General features: G+C 51.8%; 1 protein-coding gene across 1 annotated transcript; it reads left to right on the forward strand.

Annotated features, from left to right (window-relative positions):
• The first annotated feature begins 1,537 nt into the window (after window positions 1-1,537).
• On the forward strand, window positions 1,538-10,413 carry IPP (intracisternal A particle-promoted polypeptide). Its single transcript, XM_018571999.1, has 8 exons — window positions 1,538-1,830; window positions 1,968-2,399; window positions 3,280-3,435; window positions 4,480-4,647; window positions 6,749-6,886; window positions 8,324-8,446; window positions 9,311-9,531; window positions 10,150-10,413. Exons 1-8 carry the CDS (start codon window positions 1,539-1,541, stop codon window positions 10,372-10,374), a joined length of 1,755 nt encoding a protein of 584 aa, XP_018427501.1. The 5' UTR covers window position 1,538; the 3' UTR covers window positions 10,375-10,413.
• Window positions 10,414-12,024: the final 1,611 nt, after the last annotated feature.

The raw sequence follows: 12,024 nt of genomic DNA on the forward strand, positions 1-12,024 counted from the left end.
GGGGGGGTTTCTAGTTTTCGCATCATCTGTCCCCGCTGGAGACATCACATCATGTCCCGTTCTGGGACAATTTTGTCATTGCAACAGGAAGTGAGAGCACATCTCCTCAATGGGGCCACAAATAGCAGTAAAAAAAACAACTGGCAGGGGCTCTTGCCCCAATCCCCACCCCATCCAAAGCCATAAATAAAACGTTTTGGTTGGGTTGGATATGCACTTTAAAATGTGACACAGTGTGAATATGCATCAATGATAATAGGATATATTGTATATTCCTGAGTGACTGTTGAGTAGAATATACCTGTGTATGATAATAAAATAATAACTTATTATTGTTATCTGCAGAGATACACAGAGATCAGCCTTGAGCAGTGATGATGGGGAGAGCTGTGTACAGATGGTGCTGTGTGCATCACTCTCTGTATAGGTGACATGTATGCTATACAAACTGAATACAGAATTAATACAATAATAATAAAGGAATAGTCAGTGTCCTGCACCCCCTTCCCTCACCCTGACACTTCCCTACCTCCCACGTGGTGATACAGAGAACCTCCAACAATCTTCCTGCCACCTCCAATATGGCCGCCAGTGCGCCCCAACTTCCGACTTCCGCTCCAGGAGGGAGGTGACGTCACGCCAGCTGGCAGCGGAGACTGAAGGTAAATCTTAGCTGATGCTAGACAAGTATAGAGGGGATGCTATAGAATTATAGAGGGAGGCGGGGCTGCGTGTAGGGCCCGGAGGGGCCCCTGTTAGTGAGGTGAGGGGAATATATAACACGCAGAGCTCGTTGTTGCACATTGTGCATCCAGACAGTTCTTTCCAAAGTTAGGTTTAGATGGAGCCTGGTAGAACGTCCAATATTTTATATTGCCGTCTGTGTCCTGTCCTGGGGGGATGGGGGATTTCCCTTTGCTGTGCATGGGACAGGAAATGAGAGAATATTCCCCCAGTGGGGACACAAAGCCAATAAAAATTACGTTTTCACTTCCATTTCAAAAGATCCGCCAGTCATTAGATGTTGTGTGATCACATGCTGGGCTGGGGGTCCAGGGGCCCCATTTGTATAGACAGTGCACTTGCACAGGGGCCCACAAAGGGCCTCCAGATTTAGGGGGTCCAGTTGCAAGAGATGCAGCCCCCCTTCCCACCCCCATCACCTAGACCTGGACCTCACTTCTAGGTCAGGTGATAAGTGGGAGCCGTTCTTCATGATACCCTAATCATTCCCACTGATGCATGGGGGGCCCCAAAATGTTATCTTGTGGGGCCCTTTCTGGGTTATCTACAGTTATCCCATTTGAAATCTGAACCCACACATCACCATCCGGCCTTCCCTTCAGTCTTCTATCTGACCTCCGTCCTCCCCTTCAGTCTTCCATCCGACCTCCGTCCTCCCCTTCAGTCTTCCATCTGACCTCCGTCCTCCCCTTCAGTCTTCCATCTGACATGTCATAGAATATCTTCTCCTTGAACGGATCCTCCCGGCAGTAATCGGTGTGATTCCCCCTCACAGGTCCTCCCCGCGCTCCGCAATGGATCCGGCGAGGGCAGCCCCACCCGGCAGCTCGCCGCGCTCGGTCAGTAAACACGCGCAGCTCATCCTCCAGCAGATGAACAAGATGAGGCAGCAGCGGGAGTTCTGTGACCTCCGGATACAAGTCGGCCTCGTCGTCTTCTCTGTACACAAGTTGGTGTTGGCGGCCAGCAGTCCGTACTTCTCGGCTTTACTGTCCAGTGGGTTAAAGGAGTCCTCCGATGACGTGGTGCAGATACAGGAAGTGGAACCCGACAGCTTCCAGCTGCTGCTGGATTTTATATACACAGGTAAGAGGCCGGACTGTGTGTGTGACAACCACAAAAACAGTTTCTGCACCAGACTGGATGTGCTGTGTGGCAGAGCTGTGTGCATCTCAGGACTGGATGAATAAATTGGGAATATCGCTGCCTGTTTTTCCCTCCAGGTTCGGTTCATATCAGCGCAGAGAACGTGCAGGGGCTGATGGTTGCGGCCGACATGCTGCAGCTGAACGACCTGGTGGCGCTGTGCTGCGACTTCTTAAAGGAGCAGATCGAGCCGGGCAATTGCGTGGGCTTTTTCCAGTTCTCGGAGCAGCTGTCCTGTCAGCCTCTGCTGGAGTTCACGGAGAGCTACATCCACGCTCACTTCCCGGAGGCCAAACAAGGGGACGAGTTCCTGAACCTCACCAAAGATCAGCTGACCCGCATCCTGCGCAGCGAGGAGCTCTGCATCGAGGACGAGCACCAGGTGTTTGGCGCCGCCATGGCGTGGCTGCAGAGGGACACGGCGACGCGCAAGAGACACGTGGTGGAGGTCCTGGAACCGGTGAGGTTCCCTCTGCTTCCTCCTCAGAGACTGCAGAAGGACATTGAAGGTAAAGAAGTGACAAATCTTCACATCAGTTTTCTTATAGTTCTACATGTTACACAGACGTTTCCAGAGCCCCTCCCATTCCAGAGCCCCTCCCATTCCAGAGCCCCTCCCTTTCCTAGAAACCCTCCCTTTCCAGAGCCCATTCCAGAGCCCCTCCCTCTCCAGAGACCGCCCCTTTCCAGAGACCCTCCCTTTCCAGAGACCCTCCCATTCCAGAGACCCTCCCTTTCCTAGAGACCCTCCCTTTCCTAGAGACCCTCCCTTTCCAGAGACCCCCCCTTTCCTACAACACCTCCCATCGAGACCCTCCGATTCCTCGAGACCCTCCGATTCCTCGAGACCCTCCGATTCCTCGAGACCCTCCGATTCCTCGAGACCCTCCGATTCCTCGAGACCCTCCGATTCCTCGAGACCCTCCGATTCCTCGAGACCCTCCGATTCCTCGAGACCCTCCCTTTCCTCGAGACCCTCCCTTTCCTCGAGACCCTCCCTTTCCTAGAGACCCTCCCTTTCCTAGAGACCCTCCCTTTCCTAGAGACCCTCCCTTTCCAGAGACCCTCCCTTTCCAGATACCCTCCCTACGAGTACTCGCCCAAATACTTGGCATCGGCACCGATACTAGTACCGGTATCGGTGCATCCCGAATTTCTACCCCTCTTGATTTACCCACCTTCTATTATCAAGCCGATTGGGTGAAAGGTGTCAGAGGCGGAGTCATATGTAACATCTGTTAGCAATAAAGCTTGTTGCGGCTTACAGTATACGTTTGTAAGCAATAAGAGCTGCGTGCAGCCCGTGTGTGTCTCTTGATGTCGGGTGGTTACAACCTCGTGCTGTTGAGTTGCTGTCCAGAGTCCTGTATTCTGTGTTCATCTTTCCAGAAGTAACAGACTTCAGCCTGCGGGTGGCGCTGCAGACGCTGCTGAGGGAATACTGTGAGCCCGGCCAGTCCCCCAAGGACCGCAAACTCTGCAACTTCCTGCAGCCGGCCCGCGTGTGGCCTCGGAGGAAAGCGCGCAAATTCCTCTACGCAATCGGTAAGAGACGATGAATACTGCGCTGAGGACATAGTAAAACGCCATCGTTCACATTCATTATCTGGAGCACTGACGGTTCTTTAGGGTACCCTGTGCTGCAATGATTGTTGTGTCATTATCAATGATGTTTGTGATGTTCGCAGTCTCACTGGGATAAAAAAAAATAAAAAGTAACCGGATGAGATACTTGCCCTTCTCTGGAGAAAATGCTGCTGCTGGCTCCCCTTAGTGTTGATGACACGATCACATACCTAAGCTACTGGTTGCATGCCCATGCTTGATCCATGCTGAAGGCTGAAGATTTGACAACCTGAATTCTGACCTTCCCCACCCACAGAGGTCACATGTCCTAATACATAGACTTTTGCTTATGTGAGCAGCACTGGAGGGAGCATTAAAGGAGAACTATGAGGGGGGGAGGGGCTTTTCACTCACCTCATAGTTCTAGCCGACCTGTGACAATGAGACTGTCACAGGTCGGCTCAGTAGATCGGGAGGTGAGAGAACACAAACCGGCGTTCGCTCACCTCTCGATCCTGTCACGGCTGGATTCCCCTCTCCCCGCTCCGATCCTCCAGCGCTGACTGGCGGGACAGACAGGGGAGGGGGCGGGTACAGCTGGCTCTGCCTCTAGATAGGCAGAGCCAGCTGTCAGTCACGCAGCTGGGCGGATCCAGACATAATTGTCGGGATCCGTTTCATCTGCTGCGCCTCAGTATACCGCGAGCTGCAGCTCCCTATATACTGAGCTTAGGGTGACGGGAGGACGCTAGTTTGTGTCCTCCCGTTACCCTAAGGAGAACTATGGGGAAAAGCCCTGACCCCGTAGTTCTCCTTTTAAGCAGCATTTTCTCCAGGGGAACTTACATTTCGGGCCCTCCTGTTTATCTTTCTCCGTCCCGGCAAGGCTGGCAATATTTGGGTATTGGCCTGTTCTAGGCTTGCTGCATACACGCTGCCAGTTTGTGTCTTTTATAAGGGTACTAATATTGATAAGCAGACTGTGAATATGATTGCAGTGCTTGCCTGTTCTCTCACACACAGGGGGGTACACTCGCTTGCAGGGAGGGCGCTGGAGTGACAGCCGAGCGCTGAGCTGCGTGGAACGCTTTGACACCTTCAGCCAGTACTGGAGCACCGTGTCGTCTCTGCATCAAGCCCGCAGCGGAATGTGCGCCGCGGTTCTGGAGGGGAGGATCTACGTGGTTGGAGGTACCAGGCAAAAAATAAAATAGGACCTTGGATGAGTGACGTGGACATTTCTAGGCTGGTCATAGGGGGCCCAGTCCCACCCCAATCCCGTGACCCTCGTTATCGCAATTCGTGCTGGAAAAGTGGGTGATCCTTTTTCCCCCCTCCATCTAAAGCCTCGGTTCTCAACGGGTGGGTCGCGACCCCATGTTTAGTGGGTCGCCACATGCCGTCCACTTTTCTAGGTGAGAGGCTCCTCTGCCTCCCCCTATCACAGCGCTGTCAGCTCTTGCGCCAAGTAGCCATTCGAAAAATGCTGTCCGGTGTCGAGTGTCGGCTTGAGGTGGGGCGGGCTGGTAGTATAGCCGCGAGGGAGCTCCATCTATAAGTGCATCGCTTACAGCTGCCTCGCATGTCCTGTAGAGGTGCCAGGACCGGAGTGACGTCAGAATCTGGCTCCCGGCGCCTCTACAAGGCGCGCAAGGAAGCTGTACAAGCAATGCACGTATGGATGGAGCTCCGTCACAGCACAGCAGCCCCCCCCCCCCCCCCCCCCAATAGGTGTGGATTGTTGTACATAAAAAAATAAGACCTACCCCGAAAATAAGACCTAGTGTGTTTTTTTGAGCCAAAAAAAATATAAGACAGTGTCTTATTTTCGGGGAAACACGGTAGTACAGTGCGTTAATCGTATACTACCGTGCATTCTGGTGTGGGAGGTGTTTTGCGCTGCCATTAATTTAAATGGTACCCCAAACACACCTCCCTCCCACAGTTCGTACACCCGCACCGGAACGCGCGGTACCCTAATGCCGTGTGTTCCGTTGCAGTGTGACTTGGGTCGTGACTTAATGACCGAGGACAAATGTGGGTCCGGAGGTTACACAGGTTGAGAACCGCTGATCTAAATGATCTGCGATGGGTCTGCTGGGAATCTTAGAACTCCTCTTTCATGGCTCTCACTTAGACATAGCAGCAATCAGAACCTCGACCTGGCCAGGAGCACTGTAGCTCAGCATTGGCTCTGTCCCCAACCTCAAGCATCTGGATAGATAAGGTGAACTCTATCCTACACCTGCAAAGCCTCACCTATAGCCGTAGGGGTAGCACTGAAAAGTTTAAGAAGATCTGTCCTGCGTGGCTAAATTACCCCCCTCCCCATCCATTTCCCCACTCTCTCCCCTTCCCCACTCTAGTTATGAACAGAATGGAAATTTAGGATATCCTTTAACCATGAATACAATGAGGGGAGTTTATCAAAACTGGAGCAGTTGCCCACGGCAACCTATCAGCTTCTCTCTTCACTTTGCTCAGGTATGATTTGAAACTGAGACAGAGGAGCTGATTGGTTGCCGTGCACGTCTGCTCCAGATTTTGTCAGTTTTGATCAATTCCCCCCAATGTTTTATTGAATGTTCTGCTCTCAATTACAATTGTAATACTATTTTTTTTTACCGGGGGGGGGGGATTTATCAAAACTGGAGCAGCTGCCTATGGCAACCAATCACCTTCTCTCATCAGTTTGTTCAGTTAAGGTTTGAAAATGAAAGGTGGATGCTGATTGGTTGCCGTGGGCAACTGTTCCACATTCTGTCTGCTCCAGTATTGATACATTCCCCTCAATGTATCTTACGATGCTGAGAAGTGTTTTACACTCTGAATTTGTGACCAGCAGATCAGTGGACGCTCTTTCTCATTGTCTTGTACCGTAAGGTCTCGTTCACACCTAGGCGATTCGCGGTAAAAAAGTCGTGCGTTTCCGAAGGCTACTTGGCTGTATCCCAATGGAAACGCGAAACAAAACGGCCCAAAGTAGTTCATGTACCTTTTCAGGCGTGGGCCGTTTCATAGCGCGTTAGGGACGGGCGGAAATACGCCAAGGTGGGAACGAGACCATTGAATACAATGGGATTTATATTTTTGAGCGCTACAAAACGTTCAGGTGTGGACAAGGGCTTAGTCGCCGTGTGTTTTGTTTCTATACTTGTTGCTCTCAGATCTTTTGCTGTATACAAAGTGTTACATTTAAAGAAATGTGTTCTTATTCAATTAAAACGTGAAGGATCCGTGTCTCCATCCCAGGAGATGTCACCTATAAATCTAACAGACGTTTCCTTCTCAGGGGAAAAGGACTCCATGATATTTGACTGTGTGGAGTGCTATGATCCCATCACCAAGCAGTGGACTGCCGCCCCCTCCATGAACCAGCCGCGCTGTGGCCTGGGGGTCTGTTCCTGCCACGGAGCCATCTATGCCATGGGTGAGCCATGTTTCCTACAGTGCGCCAGGACGGCTGTCTGACCTCTGACTCCTGGTCACTCGTCCTTCCATTTCTGTGTTACTCGCAGGGCCCGTTCCCACTGCGCGATATGCAAATCGCGCGATTTGCATATTGCGCGACATCGCGTGATTTGCCGCGTGATGTCGCGTTCAAGCTTGCATTGAGCAAGCTTGAATCGCGGCTAAATCCGCTCCAAAAAGGGTCCAGCTGTAGCGACACACGACCCGCGACAGCAGGACCCTTTGCCCCATTGGATTGCATTGGAGCGCGATATCGCGCGGTAATTTGCCGCGATATCGCGGGAATTACCGCGCGATAAATCGCTCGATGTGAACGGGGTCTCAGGCCCCGTTCACACTGAGCGATTCATCGCGCGATTTTTGCAGCGATATCGCTCTATGTAGCTTCTCCAATCCATTTCAATGGAGCTGTTCACATCTCGTCGCTCAATATCGCTTGTAGCTCGTCGCTCCTACATGACCCTTTTTTCGAGCGATTTCGAGCGATATTGCTCCTGATTACATACATCCCAGTAGGAAAAAGTTGCGCGATGTCGCTCAAAATCGCGCGATTTTCATGTCGCTCAGTGTAAATGGGGCCTAAACTAATCTCTGAAACTCCTACTGAGCTCTCTCCACCACATCAGAGGGGCACACCTCAATGGCAGGTAGATCGATCTTGACTGGTCGGTACCCGTACTCGGTACCCAAAAAACGGTATCGGTGCATCCCTAAATATATACAGTATATATGTATTAGGGATGCACGGATAATAGGATTTTTGTACTCACCGTAAAATCCTTTTCTCTCCGTTCATTATACACAGGCCCCTGGGACAGAAGATCCGGACGCAGAGGGGCGTCCACCAGCAGTCGAACCACGTCTGCGTACCACGCTCTCCGAGGCCAGGCAGACGCAGATTCATCCTCACTGCCCTAGTCCGGCGGTGAGGAGTCCGGGGTGACGTGGACGGAAGTTCCCCCTCCTCCTCGGACTCCCCAGACAATGCCAGGGATGGCAAGGGCAGAACCCGTTTTTTAGGGGGCCTATGCGTGAGAGCGCGCTCAATGCGCGACACAAAACCATCCATAGCGGATGAGAAAAATTCCATGGATAACGCGGTACCTGAGGCACATTTTTTCGAAGTACTAATACTTGTCCTCACAGATACCAATGACTGATTCCTTTTTCTTTAGTGTCATGTGACAGTTTTTATAAAACAATAAGGACCAATGATAGGAGGACAGTGGTGGAGCACCGGGGCCCATTCGCAGCTGTGACCCTGGGAGTTCTCATGTAAATGCCAAGTAACAACACCTCTACAGATTCTGATACCTGAACACCCCTACTAGAGGTGCTTATTGAGGAGGAGAGGTGACCTGCACTGAATGTTTACCCCTCTGACACTCTCCTGCAGGCGGCTGGGTCGGGGCCGAGATCGGAAACGGCATCGAGCGGTTCTCCCCGGAAGAGAATACCTGGCAGGTGGTCGGGAAGATGTCTGTGCCCAGATATAACTTTGCCTGCTGCGAGAGACAAGGTGACCAATACCGAGGACTGCTGAATGAGGGATGTGTGTATAAAGAGAACCTGTCACTGCTGTATGACCACTGACTGAGTGAAAGTAAAAACTGTATCAAATTGAAAAATGAGAGGGGGAAATCTGGAATGGTCCATACACTGCCACATATGTATCATTATTATGTCTTAAAGGAGAACTATGGGGTTAAGGCTTTTCCCCATAGTTCTCCTAAGGGTAACGGGAGGACACAAACTAGCGTCCTCCCGTCACCCTAAGCTCAGTATATAGAGAGCTACAGCTCGCGTTATACTGAGACACCGCAGCCGGGACGGACCCCGACATTACTGTCTGGATCCAACCAGCTGTGTGAGTGACAGCTGACTCTGCCTATCTAGAGGCAGAGCCAGCTGTACCCGCCCCCGTCCGTTCCGCCAGTCAGCACTAGAGGATGGGATAGGGGGGGAATCCCTGCAGGGAGCCGTGAGTGACAGTCACCGCTCTCTGCAGGGACAGGATCGTGAAGTGAGTGAGCAACGGTATGTGTTCGCTCACCTCCCGATCTACTGAGCCGACCTGTGACCGAATACAGTATATCTTATAGAGCTAAACATGTGATTGGAGCCTTCCTGGTGCCATTGGAATAGAATGTTAAACAATTAAAGTACCACTGACCCCTGGTTTTGGAATGGGATGTCCAACAAGCTGACAGGAATTTGTCAGGTGAAGGATTAGGGTGAACGGCCTGGATTTTGCACCTTTAAACACAGAAGTGAGCAGCGGCAACTCCCTTGTTCCTCTCCTGACAGGTCCTCTTTAATCCTTTTTGCGCATTCATTTGAGTCCCTTCATGAACGGCATGTCTCTTTTCTTTTTCTTTTTTAGGGTTGATTTACATAGTTGGTGGGATCAGTCATGAGGGACTGGAGCTGTCCTCGGCCGAAGCCTATGACCCAATTTACAAGCGCTGGACCTTGCTGCCGCCCATGAGCACCCGCAGGGCGTATCTGGGCATAGCTTGTCTGAATGACTGCTTGTATGCGGTGGGCGGCTGGAACGAGAGGCAGGACGCATTGAACACGGTGGAGAGATATTCTTTTGAGGAGGTATGCGATTATCATAAAATGGCTGACCTAGCGCCAGGGGGGGTTTCCATGAAGAATGATGATTTTTGAGACAAATCCAAGTAGCGAACCTGTCACGCCTCTCTGCAGTGACAGAGGAGGGGCTGGATTCCCCCCTCCCCGCTCCGATCCGCCAGCGCTGACTGGCGGAACGGACGGGGGAGGGGGCGGGTACAGCTGGCTCTGCCTCTAGATAGGCAGAGCCAGCTGTCACTCACGCAGCTGGGCGTATCCCGACATAATTGTCGGGATCTGCTTCAGCTGCGGCGTCTCAGTATACCGCGAGCTGTAGCTCCCTATATACTGAGCCTAGGGTGACGGGAGGACGCTAGTTTGTGCCCTCCCGTTACCCTAAGGAGAACTATGGGGGAAAAGCCCTGACCCCATAGTTCTCCTTTAAAGAAACAATATAGCATTCTGTACGTTATCTAGGTTGTGCCTACGTGTCCTACATGATTAGAAGGAGCGGGCCAGGGACTGTCAGGCTGGGGAGGAACAAGCTAGATGATGTTGGACATCCTCCAGCCAGGAAATGTACATTTTGTGTGTCATTTATTGATCTGTATTTTTATTGCCGTTTTACATTCTCTCGGTCTGTAGGAGCTGTGGGCGGAAGTGTCGCCGATGAAGTTTCCCCGGACCGGCGTATCTGTCATCAGCGTGAATGGACTGCTGTACGCGGCTGGCGGGAGGGCCATCCTCCACAACTTCTCCGCCCCCGTGACCTCTGACGCTGTCGAGGTTTATAACCCGCACACGGACACCTGGACCGAAATCGGCAGCATGATCACCAGCCGCTGCGAGGGCAGCCTGGCGGTTTTGTGAAGGGCGTCGCGCCATTTACTGATTGGGACACTTGGCTGCCATTGAGGCCAGGCAACGGCGGACGCCAACTGCAGAAAGCGGCAGGTGGCATAATGACATTTAATGAGGCCGCTGCTGATTGGAGAAACTTCTGGTCATATGACCCCAAGGGATACAGAGGTCACCGCTGATTGGAGAAACGTCTGGTCATATGACCCCAAGGGATACAGAGGTCACTGGCAATAGGGGAAATTTCTGGTCAGGTGACCCCCAGGGGTACTGAAGTTAAAGGACTTCTTCGTAAAGAGTTGGAAGGCAATATTTTTGATACATTTCCTTCACTTCCAGTGTTGTCACCAGGCCAGGAAGTGAATGGAAATCGAAGTGGAGGTCAGCAATGGCATACCCCATAGTTCTCTAAGGACAGGTTTTCTTGAAGTACCAGGAGCTCCAAGTGTGCTTAGAATTCTGGGTAATGGGTTCTGTCTGGGCCAATGTGGTCTGCACTGGTTAGAGATTGTGTTTGCGGTGGAAGTGGGGTGTATGTACTGACACCGATCAGACTGAGAGTAGAGATTTATGGGGCCCAGCCATGGGGTTCAGTAGGGTCATGTTTTAGGTTTGCTGTTCTTCCCATAGTGATTTGTCTTTCATTGCAGGTTCTGCACAGCAGAGAATTTTCAGGAGCCGGGTCGCCAGTGCGCCCAGAGACTTATTCACAGCACCTTCCTTGTGTACAATATTCCTGCTGATTTCAGCCGTCTTCCTGGCCTCTGACTGGCTTGCTGCTCCCTCCAGGCCCCTGGTGTGGTCACGGCGCTCATAGATATTGATGTCCAGTCGCAGCTCATTCCACCCCCCCCCCCTCCCCCTCCTGCTGGGCTACCAAACCTTAGTAATAGTTTCCTGACTTTTAAATATAATATTCTGCATTCACCGGAAACATCAGACGCATTTCGGAAGGTTGGAAAATGCTTGTGTGACGTCCTCCCGGTCATCGGTTCTCCAGGTAATGGCCATCACCGACAGCAACCGTGGTGGAACTCCGCACCACCACAGGCATACGGGAGTACAGCTTCAATCCACCCGGAACCTTCCGCCTCTCCTCCAGTATATGGCCCCTTTCACACAGGCAGCTTCAGTTCTGATCCACAGGGAACCCATGCACAGATCCCCTGCTGATTGGAACGGATGTCCCCTCCAGTTTTGTCCTCCATCAGGAAAAAACAAACTTATCGGACCCACGTCGGTCTATGGGGAACCGGATGTAAGCGAACACGTCAGATCACCTCCGATCCGGCACCAATCAGGTCTGCCAAAACGGAACTCTGATCCGTTTGTTTCGCCGAACCTGGTGGCAACCGGATGTCAACGGACGCACTTCCGTTTAGATCCGGCCGTCCATAGACGAACATCGGGCTTCGGATTAGATCTGCCTAAAACACTGACGGGCGGACCCGATGGGAATGCCCGTGTGAAAGAAGCCGATCCGGCAGGAACTTGATACACAATAAAAAATAAAAAAAAGCAATAATGTCACCAGCACACCAAAAAGATATTAGCAAAAGTCCATTTAAAGGAGAACTATGGGGGGGGTGCTTTTCACTCACCTCATAGTTCTAGCCGACCTGTGACAATGAGACTGTCACAGGTCGGCTCAGTAGATCGGGA

The sequence above is a fragment of the Nanorana parkeri genome, unplaced genomic scaffold (genome assembly GCF_000935625.1).
Source record: "Nanorana parkeri isolate BGI_ZX_2015 unplaced genomic scaffold, ASM93562v1 scaffold1894, whole genome shotgun sequence".
NCBI classification, from domain to species: Eukaryota; Metazoa; Chordata; class Amphibia; order Anura; family Dicroglossidae; genus Nanorana; species Nanorana parkeri.